The sequence below is a fragment of the Puma concolor genome, chromosome D4, assembly GCF_028749965.1.
Source record: "Puma concolor isolate L17-30 chromosome D4, mPumCon1.1.hap2, whole genome shotgun sequence".
NCBI lineage: Eukaryota > Metazoa > Chordata > Mammalia > Carnivora > Felidae > Puma > Puma concolor.
The window spans coordinates 25,622,004-25,642,340 of NC_141679.1; the positions used below are offsets into that span (position 1 = coordinate 25,622,004).

A 20,337-nucleotide genomic window follows, 5' to 3' on the forward strand; every position below is an offset into this window, starting at 1 on the left:
ATTGTCTGACCTATCTCTATCCATTAGGAGTCAAGGTCGGCATTGGTAACCTGGATTCCTGGGTCAGGAGAGAATGGCTGTATGTTGGGGGAAGGAGGGTGATGGGGGTGGCAGATACATGACAGGCATGTGCATTATGTAAGAGTATACTATAGGTTGTTAGGGAAGGCAATTCACAAACCTATTTTATTATTATTATTTATTTATTTATTTATTTTTTTAAATTTTTTTTTTCAACGTTTATTTATTTTTGGGACAGAGAGAGACAGAGCATGAACGGGGGAGGGGCAGAGAGAGAGGGAGACACAGAATCGGAAACAGGCTCCAGGCTCTGAGCCATCAGCCCAGAGCCCGACGCGGGGCTCGAACTCACGGACCGCGAGATCGTGACCTGGCTGAAGTCGGACGCTTAACCGACTGCGCCACCCAGGCGCCCCATGACCTATTTTATTTTTAAACAAATATAGGCAGAAACAAAATGGAGAAGAGACATGATAGAATTATACCTCAAAACTCAGTTGTGGGTAGTCAAACATGTTTCCAAACCAGGACAGGGCTGCATTCAAAAAAGACAACAGGGCCAGGAAGGCAATCAAGTTCACAGCTATGTTTGCCACTAGGGAGATGGATGAGGATGCTCCCTGCGTTGCGGCTTCTAGGAGGTTCCTTGAATCACTTTATTAAAAAATAGCAATTCCAGAATTACCCAGGTGTTGTCAGCGGACGGACATCACAGGTGTAGAAATGGCATGATCAGAGCTCACTTGTTTGGACAAACTCTCAGGCTCATGCCTGGGTCAAAATACTCTTCTAAATTCCATGAAATCATGATGTCATTTATAATTGCTGAATGTAGGTGATGGGTATATGGGTGTCTAACTGTTATACTACTCTGTTAATGGGGGGAGGATTAATAGTTAAAAATCTGTGAAAAGATAAAAATATTGTAGATTTAAAAATTGTATGAAGGTAGCTACTAGAAAATATTTATAAAATATTCACAGTATAAGAACTAATAATTCGAGGAAGGCCTGAATATCCATGACCTCATTTAAGAAATGGAATATCACCATCCCCTTTGAGTGCCTCTGCTTCCTTAATCTCATTCTCTTCTCTTTAATCTCAGAGGTACCTGGCTCCCTAGAAATTGCTCATCATTCCCCTTCTTTTTATTTTTCCTACATCATTTTATGCCTAAATAATATGCTGTGTATATTTACACATTTGCTAACTTTATAAGTGGAATCACACATATTCACTATGTGTATTCTTTGACAACTTGCTTGTCACTCATGGTTCTGACTGTCCCTACATACAGACAAGGAATGAATCTCAGCAACATGTTCATTGGTGGATTCTGTCATTTAATTAAATTCTTTTGACTATCCTAAATCCCTTTGTCTTTTTCACCCCTTTTTCTTTCTTTTGCACAGGACAAAAGAGAACGAATTGAAGAGGGGTTAAAGATACTTATACCCGACCTTAATTCTCCTTGTTATATAAGAAACTTCCAGAAATGGTTGTCCTATGTCTTTCCAATGGTCTTAAGTCTGGGCTCAATAAACATATATATTTAAAATGAAATATCTACATTGCACAGTTAAGGAAATGTATTGACATTCAAATATTTGGGAAGTTTTTCAAGAATTGGAAAGAGATTTTTGTGGAAGTCTAGTGAAGTCTAATAGTCACTGGGAAATTAAATTCACTTTAATACCATAATTTGCTGTGCTCTCCGATTGGCAACTTTTTGCTGTATTTTGAATTTGGACCCCCTTCCCCCCACCCCCAACTCCCCAGCTTGTATTAAGTAGGTGAATGCATCCCACTTACCCACTTTCCATTTTCATGGCATTCTGGAGGGTTATTTTAGGTGTTTCTCTCTCAGGCCAAAAGAGTTTAGCCACAGCCAATGATGCAGGTGCGGACATGACTGAGGCAGTTAACAAGTGGGAGGCTGAAACCTGTGATTTCAGGAGAAAGGAGACCAACTGAGGTGTAGTCTTTCTGTTGTGTTCAGAATGAAAATGGCCCGAAAGGCTTACAAGAGAAGAGAAGGGCAGGAATTGAGCCTATGCCAGTAAAGGGCTTCTTTGGAGGCTTGGAAACACTCAGTGAGCAAAGTCGGCATGACCTTGGAGAGTCAGAGGGGGAAGGGAGGAATTTGTGTTAATTGACCACATCCTTTGGGGAGAAGCATAAAACCGAAATCCAATCATTTCAGAATAGAATTAATCCTGTGTTGTAAGAACTTCCAAAGAAGATTCCTCTACCTCTCTGTTGACCTTTTGAATGTTTAAATAGTCCCTAAAGCCCATATTTCACTACATCATCAATGCAGATAGGGAAACATCTGGGGATGCAGGCATGGATAGATCCCTCTCTGTCTTCCTTTTGCTTTCCTGAAATCCTTGGTGCCTTTATACCAGATTCATTTATCCAGAGTCCCTTTAATCTGTAAGTTATTTTGGTTTTGCATTCTCTTCCTCGTATTTTCAGAATTCTAGAATCCATACATCCCTCCCCGCTCCTATTCCATCCTGCACATTTTTGGTGGCAGCATTCCTACGGTTGTGGCAGAGTGGACCATCCAGGGATTCAGTAGAACTGCCATTCTAAGATCACTTTCACCCTTTTTCTCTTCCCTGTCCCTGTTGGTTGGCTCTCTGAGGCCTGGATGAAATGGAGGAAAAAAAGCCCATCTATCTTATAAGAAGTATAAGTCACCTGGGTCACAAAGCTGCATGTTCTTCCATTTCTCCACTTATAAGCCACATGGCTTATAAGCTCTGTGCTTGGGACACATGCATCAGTTGTGTTCTGCAGCCCTATGCCACATGCCACCAGCTCTCAAACTGGCTGTCAATAATATAATATATATTAATATATTAATACTTATATCAATTAATTATTAATATATTGATTATTATATTAATATTAATTATATTAATTAATACATCAATATATTAATATATATTAAGAGATTCTGGTTTAATTACTCTGTGGTATGGGCCTGGGCATCAGATGGTTCTAATGTTCAGAAAGGTTTGAGACCCACTGCACTAGCCACAGGTCAGAAAACTTTCTCTATGAAGGGCCAGAGAGTAAACATTTTTGGCTTTTTCAGGCCACAGCTACTCAACTCTGTAGCATGAAAGCTGCCAAAGAGAAGTGAAGAGAAGTAGCTGGTTTCCTGTCAAACTTTAGTTACCAAAAAAGGGAGCAATCGAGTTTGTCCCAGGGGCCATACCTTGCTGACCTCTGGTCTACACTGCCTTTACTAGAGACAGTAATAGGGTTTTTTTTTTTGTTGTTGTTTTTAAATATTTGAATGTTCAGCCAAAATAAGCTGATAATATGATTTCATTCTGCCACATTCGGATATAATGCACGTTTAGGTGGCAGGGTTTTGAAAGTGAAGCCACAAAGCTCCTCAGGGTCTCTCCATTCAAATGCCAAAGGAACCACGACCAAATATTCAGCAAAAAGGACACTCTTTTGGCCTCCTTATCCAGCAGCAGTGGTAGAGAAAACACAGAAACAACAGCAGCAAAGAAAGAAGAGGTTGAATTTTCCATAAATTTATCTTCAAACATTCTTACCCCGAAAGAAATGTATGCACCTAACACACTTCCAGCAATGGTAGAGAACCCAGCGGTCATGATTGCATGGAGTTCAGACTTGGTGATGTGTGGTAAGTAGGGTCGGACCAGCAGTGGAGACTCCGTCTGGAACAAAGTGAGACCAGGTTAAACGTCCCCTTTTAAATCTTAGGAAGGTGTTCCAATCTACTCAAGATTCCATTTTCTAAAGCAGTATTTCTAAGAGTGAACCACAGACCAGCTCCATCAACATCACCTGGGAACTTGTCAGACATGCAAATTCTCAGACTCAATCGCTTCAGCAACGCTGAGAATGGGACGAGCAATCGTGTGTGAACAAGCCTTCCAGGTGGTTCTGAGGCATGCTCATTTGAGAACCCATACCGTCGATGTCTGGGTCGTTGAACTCTGTCAGTGTGCATATAGAGTTATGTGTGAGGTTTGCAAAGTTTGCAAGGCCAATTCATACACGGCCCCCACCAACCTAGGATTGGAGTCTGATGGCCAGGTACATTTTTCTAAGGTTGGAACACTATTGCCCAAGTAACTGTGCCCTGCTCTTCTGAACTGGTGATTTCCAAGTCACTGTGATCTCCCATCTTCCAGCTTCATTATGACAGACCATAAACCTCTTTGCTTAAACCACAGGGAAGTAGAGACACAAGTATAAAAAAAATACGAGCAATAGCAAGGGCAGGTGCCCACAGGCGCTTTCCTAGTTGAAATTCAGAGGCCCCACTCTTCCCCATGGGTAGAAAGGAATTAGAGAGGGTGTAGTTGTAAAGGCTTGAATCCCATTAAGGAGGACAGACAGCCCACAATGTAGGGCTCTCCAGAAATAATAGCTGTACTTTTAGCATATTAAGTATAACATTGAGCACCACAGAAGCATGTGTGCAATTTTACAATTTTCCCCTCATTATTTGTAATTGTTCTGTAAGATTGAATGTATTGAGCTTCACTTCATGGACTAAATAGAAACTCAGTACATGAGTCCTCTGACCCCGCAGGTAGGAGTAATCAAGTCAAGATGGTGTTCTAATTAGTCCTGAGAGATTTTATGACTATAATTATAATAATTTCAACTCCTAGGGAAGGAAGTCTGGGCCCTGCCCTAAAGACTATACTCCAGGCTAGCATGCTGGGCTTACCAATAAGGCTCAGCCTGCCTGGAACAATTCTAAGCCTCAGACTTGGAGCCATGTGCTTCTCTGGGTGAGTTGCTTTTTGCTTCAAATCCAATTTCCTTGAGTAGCTGTGCTGGCAAGCATTCATACTTTGGTTCCTGGGTGTGTGATTCCATTTTTCCCAAAGCCACATACCCTGAGCATTGAGGATGATTACCATATCTTACTTATTCTCCCCATAGGAATGCTGCTGTTTTGAAGGACACCCCCTAGCAGCATACTTCCTTGCTTAAATGGGCTTCAGGCAAAACACTTACCCATGTGATGGATCAGAAGGATGAGAATGCTTTTGCTCATCAGCATTTTTCTTCAGGCCCAGCCAAGACAGACTGTTGGCCAGTTCAGACAAGTTGAGAATAATCTCAAGTATTTATACGGCTGCAGGGTTATTGGTGAAAAGTCTTTCTTGGTCTCTTTCATTACCACAAGCATTATACCACAGAATGTGAGGCTCCCTGTTACATGTTTGCAGCTTCAGAATAAGTGGTGAACTCCACAGGAGTGGGTGACCTGTTAGCCTCTGAAGGGTGGATCAGAGACCTCAACAATTCAATTAATTCAGAAAAGATTGGTTGAGAACGGGAGGAGCCCAGTGCTTTGCTAATTTGATAAAATGATTTTCCGTCTTTCTTCTCCATACACTTTCAAGAACCCAAATTTTACACTAGTGCACTGGGACACTTGGAAGGGATCATTCTCGTACACTCTTTTTTCTTGCTGGAATCTAGACATTGTCAATGCTGAGGGCTCCTTATTTTGACACCCTTCTGCTGACACATAAAAAAAAATAACACCAGTATATTTATAATATTATATTTCTTACTCTAATTTCTGGTAAGAGTATCCATTTCAACAGGTGTTTTGTTTTGTTTTGAGATTACAACTTACCTGTCCAACAAATATATTGCCAGCAGCAACTACAGATTCAATAGGAGATGATCCCATAGTAACTAGCATTACCCATCCAACCTGAAAAGAGATAAGGGACAAAGTCAGTGAAGAGTTGTTTGTATACACAAAACTTCAAAGTAGGGATGAAAATCTTTGGAGGAAAATGCCTTCAACAATTGTTGGCAGGCCAGTGATGGTGCTAAGTGTGAGTATATCTTATCTAGAGTTTACAGAGTAGGCCCATCAAATCCTCCTATTTGAGTGGTAAGGCTGAGTCATTGTATTTGCCTTGAATTTATACATTCACTATAGAAACAAATCTGTACTGAAACACTGTATGAGAATAATAAATTCTAATAATTACTTACATTCTTGACAGGCTTTACTGCATTCCAAGCACTGTTTTAAGCTCTTGATCCATGTAATGCATTTAATTATTATAATACCCCTTTGACGGAGGTCCTATAATTATGGCCATTTTATAGAAAAGGAATCTGAGGCATAGAACAGTTTAGTTGTTTTGTCTAAGATCACCCAGTTAATAAGTAGTGGGATGAGGTTTGGACCTTTCTACTTAACTCTCAAATGAACATGGTTTATGGTCCTGCTTCTCTACTGGCCCTTCCAACTAGAGACTGTGGTGCCCACCTCAGGATGGAAACTTCCTGTTGCATTCTCTCCTTCCTTTCTGCTTAGACATGAGCACAATAATGCTGCGTGTTCAGGTCAGCAATCAGAAAATCACGGGTTCTGGCACACTCTTGCTGACATTCTGGATTCTGCTGGTGTTCTGTTGCTTTCTCTCTCTCTCTCTCTCTCTCTCTCTCCCTTCTTACCTCCCTCTCTTTTATTTATTTACAAGGATCAAAGGAGGGCAATGGCTGTGCCCAAACTCTGTATGCACTGCCCCGTTTGTGTGTGTGCATTTGAACTAACTTGCAAATTTCCTCATGTTGCAATTTAACACAAGTGTAGAACTGACGCTGGAGTGGCAGAAATGAGATGAAATTTTCAGACCTTGTGTGTGTGTGTGTGTGTGTGTGTGTGTGCTTATAAAACTTCCTCAGAAACAAAAAGTAGCTTCTCTCTTTTTGCTTTGATCCTGTAGCCACTCCTAGACCAGGAGTCTCCACTTTTGCAACGTCCTGAGGATAAGTAGGGATTCTGTGTAAGGCACAGGGTAGACAGCCAGGACGAAGGAAGGATGCTGTTCTGTCCACAGGTGTCAGCTCTGCTGGAGTCAATTATTTGGCTAAAGAAGTAATTACTGAGGTTTTATGAAGATAGCCGGTAACCACTGGCTGCAAGTCAAAGCCCCGTTAGAAATCCCCAAGATAAAATTCCCTCAGTGGCTACATGTAAGATTTTTTGGTTTGGGTCTAATACCTTGGGGTGGAGGGGTGGTGGTGGTGGATCTTGGCACAAACAGAAAGGCACTTTGGAAAATGCTGGATAAAAGGCATCTAAGACTTTGTCCCTGAAAGAAGCAGCCAGTCCCTTCAAGACCCAGTACCTTTCTAATGATCCACTGCATCAACCCGAGGTAGTAGAGCATGGACATGACCGTGCTGAAGAAAACCACGATTGGCAGGACCTGGGGGTGAGATGGGGGTTTGAGAGCAATCCAGGGTTGATGTTGCCTCAGTTGTGTTAGTTAAGTTTCAGATCAGGTCTCTTTTCTGCCTCCCTCTCCCCAACCCTGCCCCACCTGGAAACATAAAACTACTAGAAACTCCTCTTGAACTTTTGACTAAATGAACTAAATGACACTTGAATGAACTAAATGACACATTTAGTTCACTCCTCTTGAACTAAATGACACTTTTCTCAGGCAGCTTCCCCATCTACAATCTTTTATTTGAATTTGCTCTGCATCAGCTTGAGGATATTTTATAGGAAGCATGACTTGTTTGTTTGTTTGTTTGTTTCTTGGCAATGATAAGCTGCTGTTACTTCAGTTTCTCAGAGAAGGAATGAAGTTCGATGAGGGGGTAGTTTGTAATAACTAGATCCACACACTGAGGGCCACTGGCAGATATTCTTGAAGTTCTGATATTAAATAGCCTCATTAGCAGAGAATCCTGGTCGAAACAGAGTGTGAGCAGCCTCAGATCTTTATTTGTAGAAGTTGCACAGACCAGATACAGCATGGTGGGTGCTTACCCAAACTGCCTCCCATAGGGTAAGCATTCATTCACTTAGCTCTGAAGAGAATAATTATTGTACTCATGGAGTTTTTGAACCGCTAAAAAATCAACTTTGGAAATAGTTTATTGTGTGATATCACAAGTGTCTTTTTCTGAACCCTATTTCCCTGAAGCTCTTTGGGTGCTTTCAAGATAGCCTGTTTCTACAGTGAGCCGTTTCCACCCTGCAGAGAACACACAGAACTGTGGGCTGGGTCCCCCCACACTCCTACCCCTCTGTAACCCTTCTCCTCTGTTCCCCAGCTAAATGGCCAGGGACATACTGCCACCAGAGGCACAGAATGACTGAGGACAATTTGTACAGGATCTGATCTAGAAAAATTTATTAATAATATATATCAAAAGATATTTTGTGCCATTATGCAGAGCTCAGTCACTTCTGTGCTTTTATTGGCTTTAATGGGCAAGCAGTGCCTTCCTGAAAGCTTCAGGGAATTCAAGGAGCTTATCTCTTGAATGTTCCCACAGGGATTCTGCTTTGGCTGGGAGGACAGAGGCCACCTCTCTGGGGGAGAGGGAGGTGGTGGGTGCGTGGGTGGGTAGGTAAAGTCTAAAGACACTGGTGTAGTCTGGGCATCAAGGTATGCCTTCCTTGTGACTTTCTTTTTCCAATTCTGGGTTCAATTCATGATATGAGCATATTTCTGTCTCAGTTTGTAAACACTTGGCCTTTGGGAGATGGCTTTGTCATCTTAGCAACCAAAGTGTCAAATCAGCATTTAAAAAAAACAAAACTCAGCAATTAAAAAAAAAGATTCAGCATAAAAGTTGGCCTAACTGAAGATGGGGTAGTTTGGAGGTAAACTTAGAGACCCTAAGTGAGAAAACAATTTAGATGTGTAGGAACAATAACACCACAACAAAGAATGCTGAAGGCAAAGCCAAATTTATCTTTCTGACTCATCAACAAGTATTTGTAGGGGCTTCGCTGGGGACAGTGAGCTTCCTGGGGCTTGTGGGAGCACTGGCAGGCCAGGTTGCCTTTCCCTTGGAGAATAATGTCCCTCCTTTGGTTGGGAGAAGGCCCAGCCTCCAGGCTTGCAGTACTGAAGGAAAGACACAAAAGGTTTAGCACGGAGATGGCTCTGGAAGAACAGAGGTTGATACGAGTGAGCAACTGTCTCTTTTTGGGAAACGGGGTTCCGGAGCACAAGGCTGTCTCTGATCCCTGGCCTGGAAGCTATCAGTGGCCATATGCCTGTTCATTGCCAGGTACCAAATGTTCTTTTCCCTGATGCTTCAGATGCTGTTACCCCATATGATTTCTCAAAAGTATCTCAGGCAATGCTATGAGCCCCCTCAAAAGTTTTTGTATATTTCTAGATGTTTCCCTCAGTGCTATAGTAACAAAGTAAAATGTTTACAATCCACTGACTTCAGATAAAATCAGATAAATCGAAAAAGGTGGTGATGTGCTATCCATGTAGGACATGCCCAGCAGGTATATATCTGGTTTCGGGTCAGATTCTATTGGAACATCTACAAAGATTGAGAAGCTACTGACAAGGAAGTAATACTTAGAAAAGGGGTTTAGCTTTACCTTAAATGCAAAGAAGTGGTCTGCATATGTCTCACCAAAGACAAATTCAGCCCCAGCGTTAGTATACTCCAAGAAGGTCTGAGTTAAAGAAAGGAAAAGGGCACATGATCATTACAACCATGGAACTGGTGGTTACAGTCCACAGGACCTCCCAGGCTCTGCAGAAGGGAAGCCCAGCAAACTTGCTGGATAGAGGTGGAAAGTAAATTTTTACAACCTTTCTCCCCCTCCAGTAGATGGCATGGAAGTGTATTTTTTTTTAATGTTTAAAAAATAAAATAAAGTAAAAGGGGCGCCTGGATGGCTCAGTCGGTTAAGCATCCGACTTTGGCTCCGGTCATGATCTCGCGGTTCATGGGTTCGAGCCCCACATTGGGCTCTGTGCTGACAGCGCGGAGCCTACAGCCTGCTTTGGATTCTGTCTCCCTCTCTCTCTGCCCCTCCCCTGCTCACGGTCTGTCTCTTTCTGTCTCAAAAATAAATAAACATTAAAAAAATTAAAAAAATAAAATGTTTATATATTTGTTTTTGAGAGAGAGAGAGAGAGAGAGAGAGAGAGAGAGAGAGCCAGCAGGGTGGGGGGCAGAGAGAGAGAGGGAGACAGAATCCCAAGTAGGCTCTGTGTTGTTGAGATAGAGCCTGACACGGGGCTCAAACTCATGAACTGTGAGATCATGACCTGAGCTGAAACCTAGAGTCGGATGCTTACATGACTGAGCCACCCAGGTGTCCTAGGAAGTGTATTTTTGAACTATACCTGCATACAGATTTCCTGTCACTTGTGACATTTAATCTGACTCCAGGATACTCAAAGGAACCAGGTGTGGCAATTTGTTGCAGCAAGTCATAGATGGGACATAGGTGGCACTAGCTATCACTCCATGCAAAGAAAGCTTGTTTCTCTATTTGTGGAACTATCTTAGAAGTGTGACACCCCTGGGCCAGGATGAAGGGGCAATCAGGATGGGGAGTGATGTAGTGGATGATTGGGCGAGGGACAACTGTAATATTAATAAACTAGACAGATTAACATATTCTACACAAAAATGTGGGTCAACTAATGCAGACAAATAAACCTATTTCTGACATGTCTTGAGGATTATATCCAAATGTTAAAAAAGAATTTACAAGCAAGGTGTTCATTTAAACCCAACTTACTTGAACTTGTTTACCCAACCAATCGAAAGCCATAAATCCAGGTTCAGTCCTTAGGATTAAGAGCCCAAGAAGAAACTGTAACCCAATTCCCCAAAAGACAGGCCTCCAGTAAACCTATGCAGAAAGATGAAGAGATAGGTGTCACTAGAAAATGAATGGCTAAGCTCAGCATAAACACCCAGAGGATTACTATTTCCTCGGAAGCTTCTCACACATGGCCTGTGATCCATCTTTGAGAGGCCAAAGCACTTGTGAGCAGAGAATCACGGCCCCAGATCTTGGCGCTGCATTCCATCATCCCAATCCTGAGTTCGAAGACTTCAGTCTCCGGAAGGTATGCAATTATCATTATATCACGACAAAATGACTTAGACACAAAGAGGAGTCTTAGAAGGACAATCAAAGGAGGAAGGAAGGATCTGGCCCTCTTAGTTGTGCTATAAATGTGAGAGACATATAATTATTTCCCCTGTCTGGAAAATGGAAAGGCAGAGCATGACTTCTCTGTGTGCCCAAGGTTTGTTCATCTGACAATTTGTAAGTGAATTAAGTGAAATTCCTCCCTGTTGAGGGGCTCTCATTTCACTGTAAAAGGAACCAATTAACTCTAATGCAGACCCAGGGAGTACAGCAGTAATGGACAATCATCTGCCTTCATTTTTGGTGCAGAGACGAGTGGGCTGCCGAGAACTGAAGAACTGGAGGCAGACCAATCAGCAGCGATGCTGACCCTAGCAGGGCAAGGACTTTGGATCTTATTACGTGACCTTCTTCTTGGGCCAACCTTTCAGCCAGTAAAGTCTTCCGGAGTTTGCCATTCTGAGTCATGTGTGAAAGCCTGGATGTCTCCAAATTCTTGCCCATTTAACGGGTTACAGGCTGTCAGAATGAGGATAGGGATTGAATTCAGTGGGAACAAATCTGGTCTGTTTAAGGACAGATTTTTGCAGTAAAATAACCTAAATTGCAAGTGGAAATATGATAAACTACAGAATCCAATGGTAGAATATTAGATTATTTACTGGTCCGGGGAGATCGGGATCAAAACAGATGAATTTTCTTAGCATGTTTGATGGAGGGAGGTGGAGGACATGAGTAGAAATTAGACTTGACAGGAGAGAACCCCTCACTGGTGATGTAACTGGAAAATTACTGAGAATGATAAATGAGAGAGAACTAGTACTAAGCAAGTTCGGGAAGGAAGGTGCCCTAGCCACTTAAAAGAGCATAACAAGGTAAGACTAATATTGAGTAACAGTGAAATTCTCTCACACTCATTATTTTGAGCAATTTAGACATGAGGGAAAAAAAGAGGGAAAAAGCTGAAAAAGATTGATTTCATACTTACTTTGGTTGGGTGCTTGGAAAATATAAATACCAGGATAATGTACATTATGAGCCCACCAAAGGACACCAGCTGCTGTTGGCCCAGTTTGGCGGTGTCCAAGATGAGCCAGAATATAACACCCAGAATCAGTAAGCTCCAAATCACCCTAAGAAAATTGGAAAGGGGGCATCAGCATCGTTTGCGCTGCTAACTTGAAAATCTTAAAATCAGACTTAAACTAATAAACAAAAAATTTATTAAGAGTAACACCCTGGCACCAGGAAATTATGCTTCTAGACATGGCACAAACCCTCTTTGGTTGTGGCTATCAAGGCAGATAGCCAAAAATTAAGCACTGGATTAAGCACATTCCAAAACTCTTGGGCTCTTCATTCGTTCAGGATCATAAAAAGGGGCCAGAGATGAGAAAGGGTGTTTAGAGAGGGAAGTCTAGTGGTTTCTTTGGGAGATCTTCTGTGAGTTCTCATGTCCATTTTGGGAGATGGGAGAGATGTAACCTTCTGCCCTTTAAGGGAGAACTTGAAATGTGCTCTCTGAAGTTGGAGGACTCCAGCTGAGCCTCACAGAGTAAGTTAGACTTCAGGAAGTGTTATGACTCCTTGGCGGATCTAGTGGGCATGACAAGTTTGACTCACAGCTTGGATGGCAGAGCCAGAAAGTGTGCTGTGTTGGGATTGAACAATCCTACGTTGTTAGGTCAAGGATATGTGAACTTTCCAGGTACATCCCTTGAGTGCCATTCTGGGGAGAACCTGTCTTGTGTCTAATCCACTAGGGTCACCTGGAGGAAGAGGAGGTCCCATAGAAAAAGGCTGAAAGAAAAGCTCTGAGCAGTCACTCATCGGATATGGATATGGGGTCTTATAGGAAAGAGTCAACTTTTATATTCACAGGGTCTTACTTTCAAAGAGGCCAGCTTCAGGCCCAGATCAGAAAGCCACCTCCCCAAGTAAGAACTGCCCTTTCTTTTGGACAATATTTTATCATTTAGTGGCACTTGGAATTAAAGCAGTTTGCAGGGACATTTGAACATATCTTGAACGAGTCATTGCCCTATCTAGGCTTTGATTTCCTGTTTGTAAAATGAAGGTATTATAGCAGATTATTCCCCAGGTTATTTCTAGTTTCAATAGCCTATAAATGAGGGACCAATTTCAGAACACGTTTTTGGAAACAGTGTTGGAAAAGACTAACATTTCTCTCAAATGCAACAAGGGAACGGAGTGAGTTTACCACTTCATCCAGAACCAATGGCTGTTTAGGAGCCTTTTGCCAGGAGATAGACACTCATTGATTCGTTGCTCATATTTGGCCATAAAGTAATCCCAGACAACAAAGAAGATGACAGCCACGGTGATCACGAAAAGGGGAAGGGCTCTATGAAAGTTCAGCGCACAAGCTGCAATCACCATTGCCAGGTAACCTGTCGAGAAAGCAAGCACAGACAGGGGGCATCACCAATACCAGGTGCAGACCAGCCTCTAGCACTGATGGGGCTCAGCCAAGGAGAGGTTCAATCAAGAAACCATTGAATGCAGGATTGCTCTTGATAGGGCTATTGACTCATGTAATTATCTGTACTATATATTTTTAGGATTTTGTTTTTTTCACAGTAATTCCCTAACAGTCTCACCATGAATGCAGGAAGGACAGAGTGCTAGGTCTGTTTTCTCATAGAACCTCAAGTTCTTGAATCTTGATGCTTGATTGTTGGGTCTCTCAGTACTAACTCCTATTTTTGGGTATTCAGACTCAGCAGGGGAGTTTCTATCAGAGAAAGGCTAGGTGTTGAAGCAACCACTGGCAAAAAGGTATTGATTCTCCTGGTTTGCAGCTCAGATTTGGCCTACGCTTCAGTGGGAAAATAGGCCTTCCAACCATCTCTGAGTTCCAAAGAATCTCTAAAGAAAGGGGTGAGGGATAATTACCAAGGTGGCTGCTTTTGAAGAGGAGATTCTAGGATAAGAACAGGGTGTCCCAGAAAGGTCAGCCAACATGGTCTGCAGGTTAAATCGGGCCTACCACTTATCTTTGTAGGTTCCAAGTACAGTTGTGTTTGTATACTTGTGTCTGAATCTACAAATAAAATTGCATGGAAATACCATCACGCCTGTCTGTTTACTTTTGTTTTAGAAGGACAGAGTTGTGTGGCTTTCACCGCATGGCCTGAAAAGCCTAAAATACTACCTGGCCCAGTGTAGAGGAAGCTTTAAACCCTGCTTTTCCTTGTTTCAGATATCTGAGCACCAACAAAGCCACTGACCTTGGAGGTGCAAGAGTCTTGGGTTAACGTCTATGGACTTGGGTGCAACGGTTCACATTTTATAGACAGGGGTGTTATTCAAAATGGGCTGCAGAACTCTTTGCTTTGGAGGGAGTAAAAATAGGGGACCTGCTCATCTATGAAGATAGTGTGGTCTTGCTTTCAGGCAGGAGGGGTGACCTGCATGACCCTAGGCTCCTGCTCACATTGCATTTGCATGAAGTATTAATTGCTTATATCGTCTCCTGTGATTAGGTCCCCATCTTGTGTTTATCACCATGTTTTCTAGTTTTCTGTTTTCTGGATTTGCATGAACTAGCCCTTAAATCCATATCACAACAACCAAGGCTGTAAGAGTAGGGAACCTAATTAGATGCTAGCTACATAAACCAAACAGGGAAACAATCTGCATAGGCAACCACAGTTGAGACCCACCACTCAGGAGCTTCTGGATTAACTTCTCTGGATTCACCAAGGTCCAGGGGGAACAGAAAGATTTATTTTTTTTCTATAGAAAGCTACTATTTGGAATATTCTCAAACAAAGACACTGGCATCCACCCCCCTTTTGTTATTTACCTACTATTAAGATGCCCCAGAGGATGTACTGAAGGGTGGTTTTGTGTTTCTTATAAAAATCACAAACTGTATCATACTTCCTTTCCAGATACCTGTAACAACACAAGAGCAAAAAGGCAGGCAGAAGGTAACATCAAAAACATGAAATAAACTGACATACTAAGCTAGATGAGGCTTTGTAAATCAAGGAAGCAAACGAACAGATGGATGAAGTGGATGTCCTACAAAATAGAAATGGGATACTCATATCCTTTTAGACTATAATCAGCCATAGCTTGGATCAGTGTTTGCTGCGTGGATGTGCCAAGCCCTGAGGGCTTACAGAGATGCAGAAAACATGCTTCTGAAAACAGAGCGGGGGAGATGGATAACTAACCAAAAGCTGGAAATAAATGGTAGGAGAAGACTGTTTCTCACGGGACTATGTGGGCCTCTGATAGCTTTTAAGCTTCGGATATGAAACGTTGATTTAAGGAATTGTCATCCCTTTTGGCCTCACAAAGTTTGAGTAAGTTGGTGGTTCCCTGTCCTGGCTCACCATGTTTTTTAGTGGGAGACTGACAGATTTCACTGGGTGCTTGAAATATAAAGGAGGATTTTGTGGATTTCAGAGCTATTAGCCAGCAAGTTGTAAGGTAGCTTTCTCAAAAGTTCTGGCATTGTTGGCACATCTTTGTTCCTGTCCAGAGCTTTGTTAGGGGGTGGTGGCTAGTGAGTGAGCAATATGGGGATCTGGGCACTTGTGCTGGGGGGATGGTGGCCATCAGCAAGTGACTTTGGAGGGGCCCAGGCCCATACCCACAATGACCATGCTCTGCTTCTCCCAGGGTTCTCCTGGTTCCCTCCATGCCTCCCCTGAGGTCTGGCTTCATACATTTGCCTCTTTTCTCACTGCCCCTTCTAACAGAGACCTCTTCTCCCAATGGAGGAAGGAATTTATTCACACAATCATTGCCACTTCTAGGTCACTTCTAGTCCTATGTAGGAGATTCCTCATCTCTGGGATTCCAAAGGACTCACTTGCTAATGCCTCCACTTGTCCATTTTGCAGTAGCTGTGCGTCCATGTCCAAGTCTCGGCCCCTGTGCAAGTTTCAGGGCACAGCCCAAGCCCCTTGCTCCTACAACACCTTCTTGCATCTCCTTGAACAGAGTCATTCCTCTGTGCTTTACTCCTACTGTCTCCTTTGATTTCATTTTGTGATAAAGGCTTGACTGGCTAACTTCCTGGAGAGCAGATGTGAGCCCAATGGCACTAGGACCTTGGACATTAGTGTGCTTGATGGGCATTTGTTGCATTACTAGATAAATGAAGTGGGAGTGTGTGTTGCTTATTTGGAATAGCATGCTACAGCTGTGGGTTAGGACCCATTAGTGGGTTGTGAAGGCACAGTGTGTGACACTCATCTTTATTTTATTTTATTTTTTATTAAAAAATTTTATTTTAAACATTTATTTATTTTTGAGACAGAGAGAGACAGAGCATGAACAGGGTGGGGGGGAAGAGAGAGAGGGAGACACAGAATCTGAAACAGGCTCCAGGCTCTGAGCTGTCAGCACAGAGCCTGACGTGGGGCTCGAACTCACGGACCGTGAGATCATGACCTGAGCTGAAGTCGGCCGCTTAACCAACTGAGCCACCCAGGTGCCCCTTATTTTATTTTTTAAATAGATGTACAGCTTTTATTATTTTTTAAAGTTTATTTATTTATTTTGAGAGAGAAAGCGAGGAGCAGGGGCAGAGAGGGGAGGACGGAGGGAGAGCGAGAGCGAGAGCGAGAGAGAGAGAGAGAGAGAGAGAGAGAGAATACCAAGCAGGGATTCTCCACACTGACAGTGCAGAGCCCAACACAGGGCTTGAATCCATGAGCCATGAGATCATGACCTGAGCAGAGATCAAGAGTCAGATGCTTAACTGACTGAGCCACCCAGATGCCCTGACACCCATCTTTAATAAGAAAGAATAGGACTGATAAGAGCATATCACTCACAGTAATGATGTCTTATTTCATGAAAACTTTGGTGTTGTGTATGTGTGTGAATACATGTACTGAGAATTGGAAACACTGATCCAGAAGATATTGAGGGAATCAAAGTTCAGTAAAGACTAAATTTTCATCGTCTAATTTAGGAAAGGTTGATGATGCATCATCTTCAGTTTCTGATAGTGTTTCAAAGTGGCAGCGGTGGAGGGCAACATTTCATTGGACACATTCATATACTTTGGGTTGGATTGATCAGATTCTTTAATTGCAGGGAATATGTGTGGTCCATGACAACTCACACTGCATAAAATAAGTAGCTAGAAATAGAGGCTTCGGCCATTTGGTTATCATGGCTAGGCAACTCTCAGCCTCTTGGTGATTGCTTCCATCCCATTAACAGTAGTGAAACCTGACCACCCAAGAGAATTACTCAGCCCCTGGAGTCAGAGGTCCGTAAAGCATAATGAAAGATGGAACAAAGCTCAGGTTTCTGAGGTAGTAAATATTTTTGATGATGTAAATGTGACAAGAGCTTTTAATCTTAATTCTGACCAACTCCAGAGATATCTTCTGATGCATAAAAATAAAGTTCCTCAGAGACATAGAAATTTAAACAAAATTTAAATAGGAATTTAGAAACTTGATAAATACTTGAGTGTTATGACAGAGTACCAGACAATCTTGGGCTAGGAATCAGAAGCTGACATTAAGTTATCTTTGTTCCTCTCTAGCTAACCTTGAGTAAGTCACTTTTCTGAGCTTCATTTTCCTGGTCAAAAAAATAAAAATAATTTGCCTCTCTTACCTCATGGGCAGTAAGAACTTGGAATACCTTCAGGATACTACGGTCAGAGCAAGTTTGTTGGGACTTAATGTGGATTGGGTTTTGAGAAATCAATTGCTTATTTTTTTTTTTTTAATTTTTTTTTTCAACGTTTATTTATTTTTGGGACAGAGAGAGACAGAGCATGAACGGGGGAGGGGCAGAGAGAGAGGGAGACACAGAATCGGAAACAGGCTCCAGGCTCTGAGCCATCAGCCCAGAGCCCGACGCGGGGCTCGAACTCACGGACCGCGAGATCGTGACCTGGCTGAAGTCGGACGCTTAACCGACTGCGCCACCCAGGCGCCCCGAGAAATCAATTGCTTATTGATTGACACTGAGAAGATGAATTAACTACTTTTGCGTGGACTGGAGCAATTAGTTAGTAATTTATGCCTTTAATTAGAAGACTGTCCTGGATATTGGGTTCCCAGGACATTAGCAGTTTGAATTTACCATGGTGATTATCATAGAGATCCATTAATTTTTCTGGAAATAGTGTTGGGCGGGTAGTGGGGAAGGGAAATGGGTGGTAGTGGTGGTAATATCCAATAAATAATAATAAGTGTTTAAAATTAGATGAAGATAAAACAAAGTGGCAAAACCAAAAAGGAGGTCAGTATGGTTATTTCTCCGTTTAAACCTGTACCCTTTTTGATGTGCCTCTGGATCATCCTCCACATCTTCTTTGTTTCTTAAAGAATCCTGCTCAATGGTGACCTGCTCTTCGTCCTGGAAATCAAACATTGCAGCAGAGATGGAATAATGAGAATTCTGGGCATAATGAACCCTGATCTCTTTTTGCTTAGAATTTTGGCAAAGGACTTTTTTTATGGACTGCATTTTATTTTATTTTTTTAATTTTTAAATATTTATTTATTTTAATATAATTTATTGTCAAATTGGCTAACATACAGTGTGTAAAGTGTGCTCTTGGTTTTGGGTAGATTCCCATGGTTCATCACTTCCATAACAACACCTAGTGTTCAACCCAACAAGTGCCCTTCTCAATGCCCATCACCCATTTTCCCCTATCCCCCAACCCCCCAGCCCTATCAACCCTCAGTCTGTTCTCTGTATTTAAGAGTCTCTTATGGTTTGCCTCCCTCCCTCTCTGTTTGTAACTATTTTTTTCCTTTCCCTTCCCCCATGGTCTTCTGTTAAATTTCTCAAGATCCACATGAGTGAAAACATATGATATCTGTCTTTCTCTGACTTATTTCACTCAGCATAATATCTTCCAGTTCCATTCACGTTGCTGCAAATGGCATGATTTCATTCTTTTTCATTGGCAAAGGACTTTCTAAAGGTCTTTTAAAATTATTATGCAAGAATATAGCTCCTATTATCTACTTGCGCATTTTTCCCTTTACACAAAACCTACAGGATCACACTTCTCTCTCCTTTTTCTTCCAAAGGAGCTGTTGGTATTTTCTTCTTTCCTTTAGGGAATAGGCTCATATCTATGCTTTTTGCTCCTTTCTCTACTGTAATCATTCAACCCCTGCTCTGTTCTCAGCCAAGTGCTAAATGAAGTTTATATCAGAGGCTGTATAAATCTCCTTTTAAACTCTGTCAACCCTGTTTCCCAAAGGACTGAGACCAAGGCTGGCTTTATTTTCCTGACAGCCCAAAGCTTGGCCTGCAAACGTGACCACTAGCCTAGTATCATCAAGAGCTGATTAACTTTCCCTTGGGAACTAGGGTCCTATCAGTTGGGCTAAAGGGAAGTATTTCCCTTTGTTAGCTAACCCTTGCTCTAATTAATGAAGTATATACCTGGGCTATCTTTCTAGATACTGTTTGAACTCAAAAAAATTTTTTTTCAATGTTTATTTATTTTTGAGAAACAGAGAGAGAGAGACAGAGTGCGAGTGGGGCAGGGGCAGAGAGAGAGAGAAAGAGAGGGAGACACAGAATCCAAAGCAGGCTCCAGGCTCCGAGTTGCCAGCACAGAGCCCGACATGGGGCTTGAACTCACGAGCTGCGAGATCATGACCAGAGCCAAAGTTGGACACTTAACCGACTGAACCACCCGGTGCCACCCCCGCCCCCCACTGTTTGAACTTTTAAATATCCATGACCCGTCCTGTTCTCAGGATAGCATAGAGGATTTCCTGCCTTCCACCACTTTGCAATAATATCTCAAATAGGTCCAGCTACCGTAAGCAATGGTGAGGGAAAGTGGCAAAGAAGTATGCAAATGCAGAGTGGTTTGAATGTGCTGTAAGACAGATAAAGTCATATCTCAGCTTTTATTTTCTGTCATAGCCCAGGTGGCCATTGATTGATCTGGACTGTAAGAGAATTCCTCGAAATAAGTCACAAGCATATCTCTGAGCTGAAAGGATTCTCAAAGATCATAGAGTCCTTTGCTGCCAAACTCCATTATACTTTACATTTAGACTAACTTCATTTTCTGGTGAAGGATAACAGAAGGAGAGACCAGTGGGGTCCAAGCTGCAGCTGCTGAGGATAGGGGTAGAGATAAGCCTTATTCATTTCATTCCCATCTAACACCTAGCTTAGCCAGTAGTTAAAGTTTGACAATTATTTGACTTAATTAATCATGATTATTATTTTCTTACAGTGAAATTGTCTCAAGTTACCTACTATCAATGGAATGCCTGGCATTAACTATTCTCTTTTATTCCCACACCCATTCCCATCTTTATTTGTTTGTTTAATTAATGTTTACCTATCAGATTGGTAAAGATTTTTTCTTTTTCAAAAATCGTAATTCCAGTATAATTAAC

At 42.1% G+C, this 20,337-nt stretch overlaps 1 protein-coding gene across 1 annotated transcript in view; it reads right to left on the reverse strand.

The window, feature by feature from the left end:
* Positions 1–20,337, reverse strand: part of SLC28A3 (solute carrier family 28 member 3) — a 59,105-nt gene that overhangs the window by 13,311 nt on the left and 25,457 nt on the right. The window contains exons 3-13 of the mRNA XM_025931661.2: positions 18,231–18,313; positions 14,775–14,866; positions 13,167–13,356; positions 11,934–12,078; positions 10,586–10,699; positions 9,428–9,505; positions 7,194–7,274; positions 5,678–5,758; positions 3,603–3,728; positions 1,834–1,964; positions 507–675 (exon numbers count right to left, since the gene is read on the reverse strand). Coding sequence (XP_025787446.2) covers positions 507–675; positions 1,834–1,964; positions 3,603–3,728; positions 5,678–5,758; positions 7,194–7,274; positions 9,428–9,505; positions 10,586–10,699; positions 11,934–12,078; positions 13,167–13,356; positions 14,775–14,866; positions 18,231–18,313 — 1,290 coding nt within the window. The remainder of the gene's footprint in view (positions 1–506; positions 676–1,833; positions 1,965–3,602; positions 3,729–5,677; positions 5,759–7,193; positions 7,275–9,427; positions 9,506–10,585; positions 10,700–11,933; positions 12,079–13,166; positions 13,357–14,774; positions 14,867–18,230; positions 18,314–20,337) is intronic.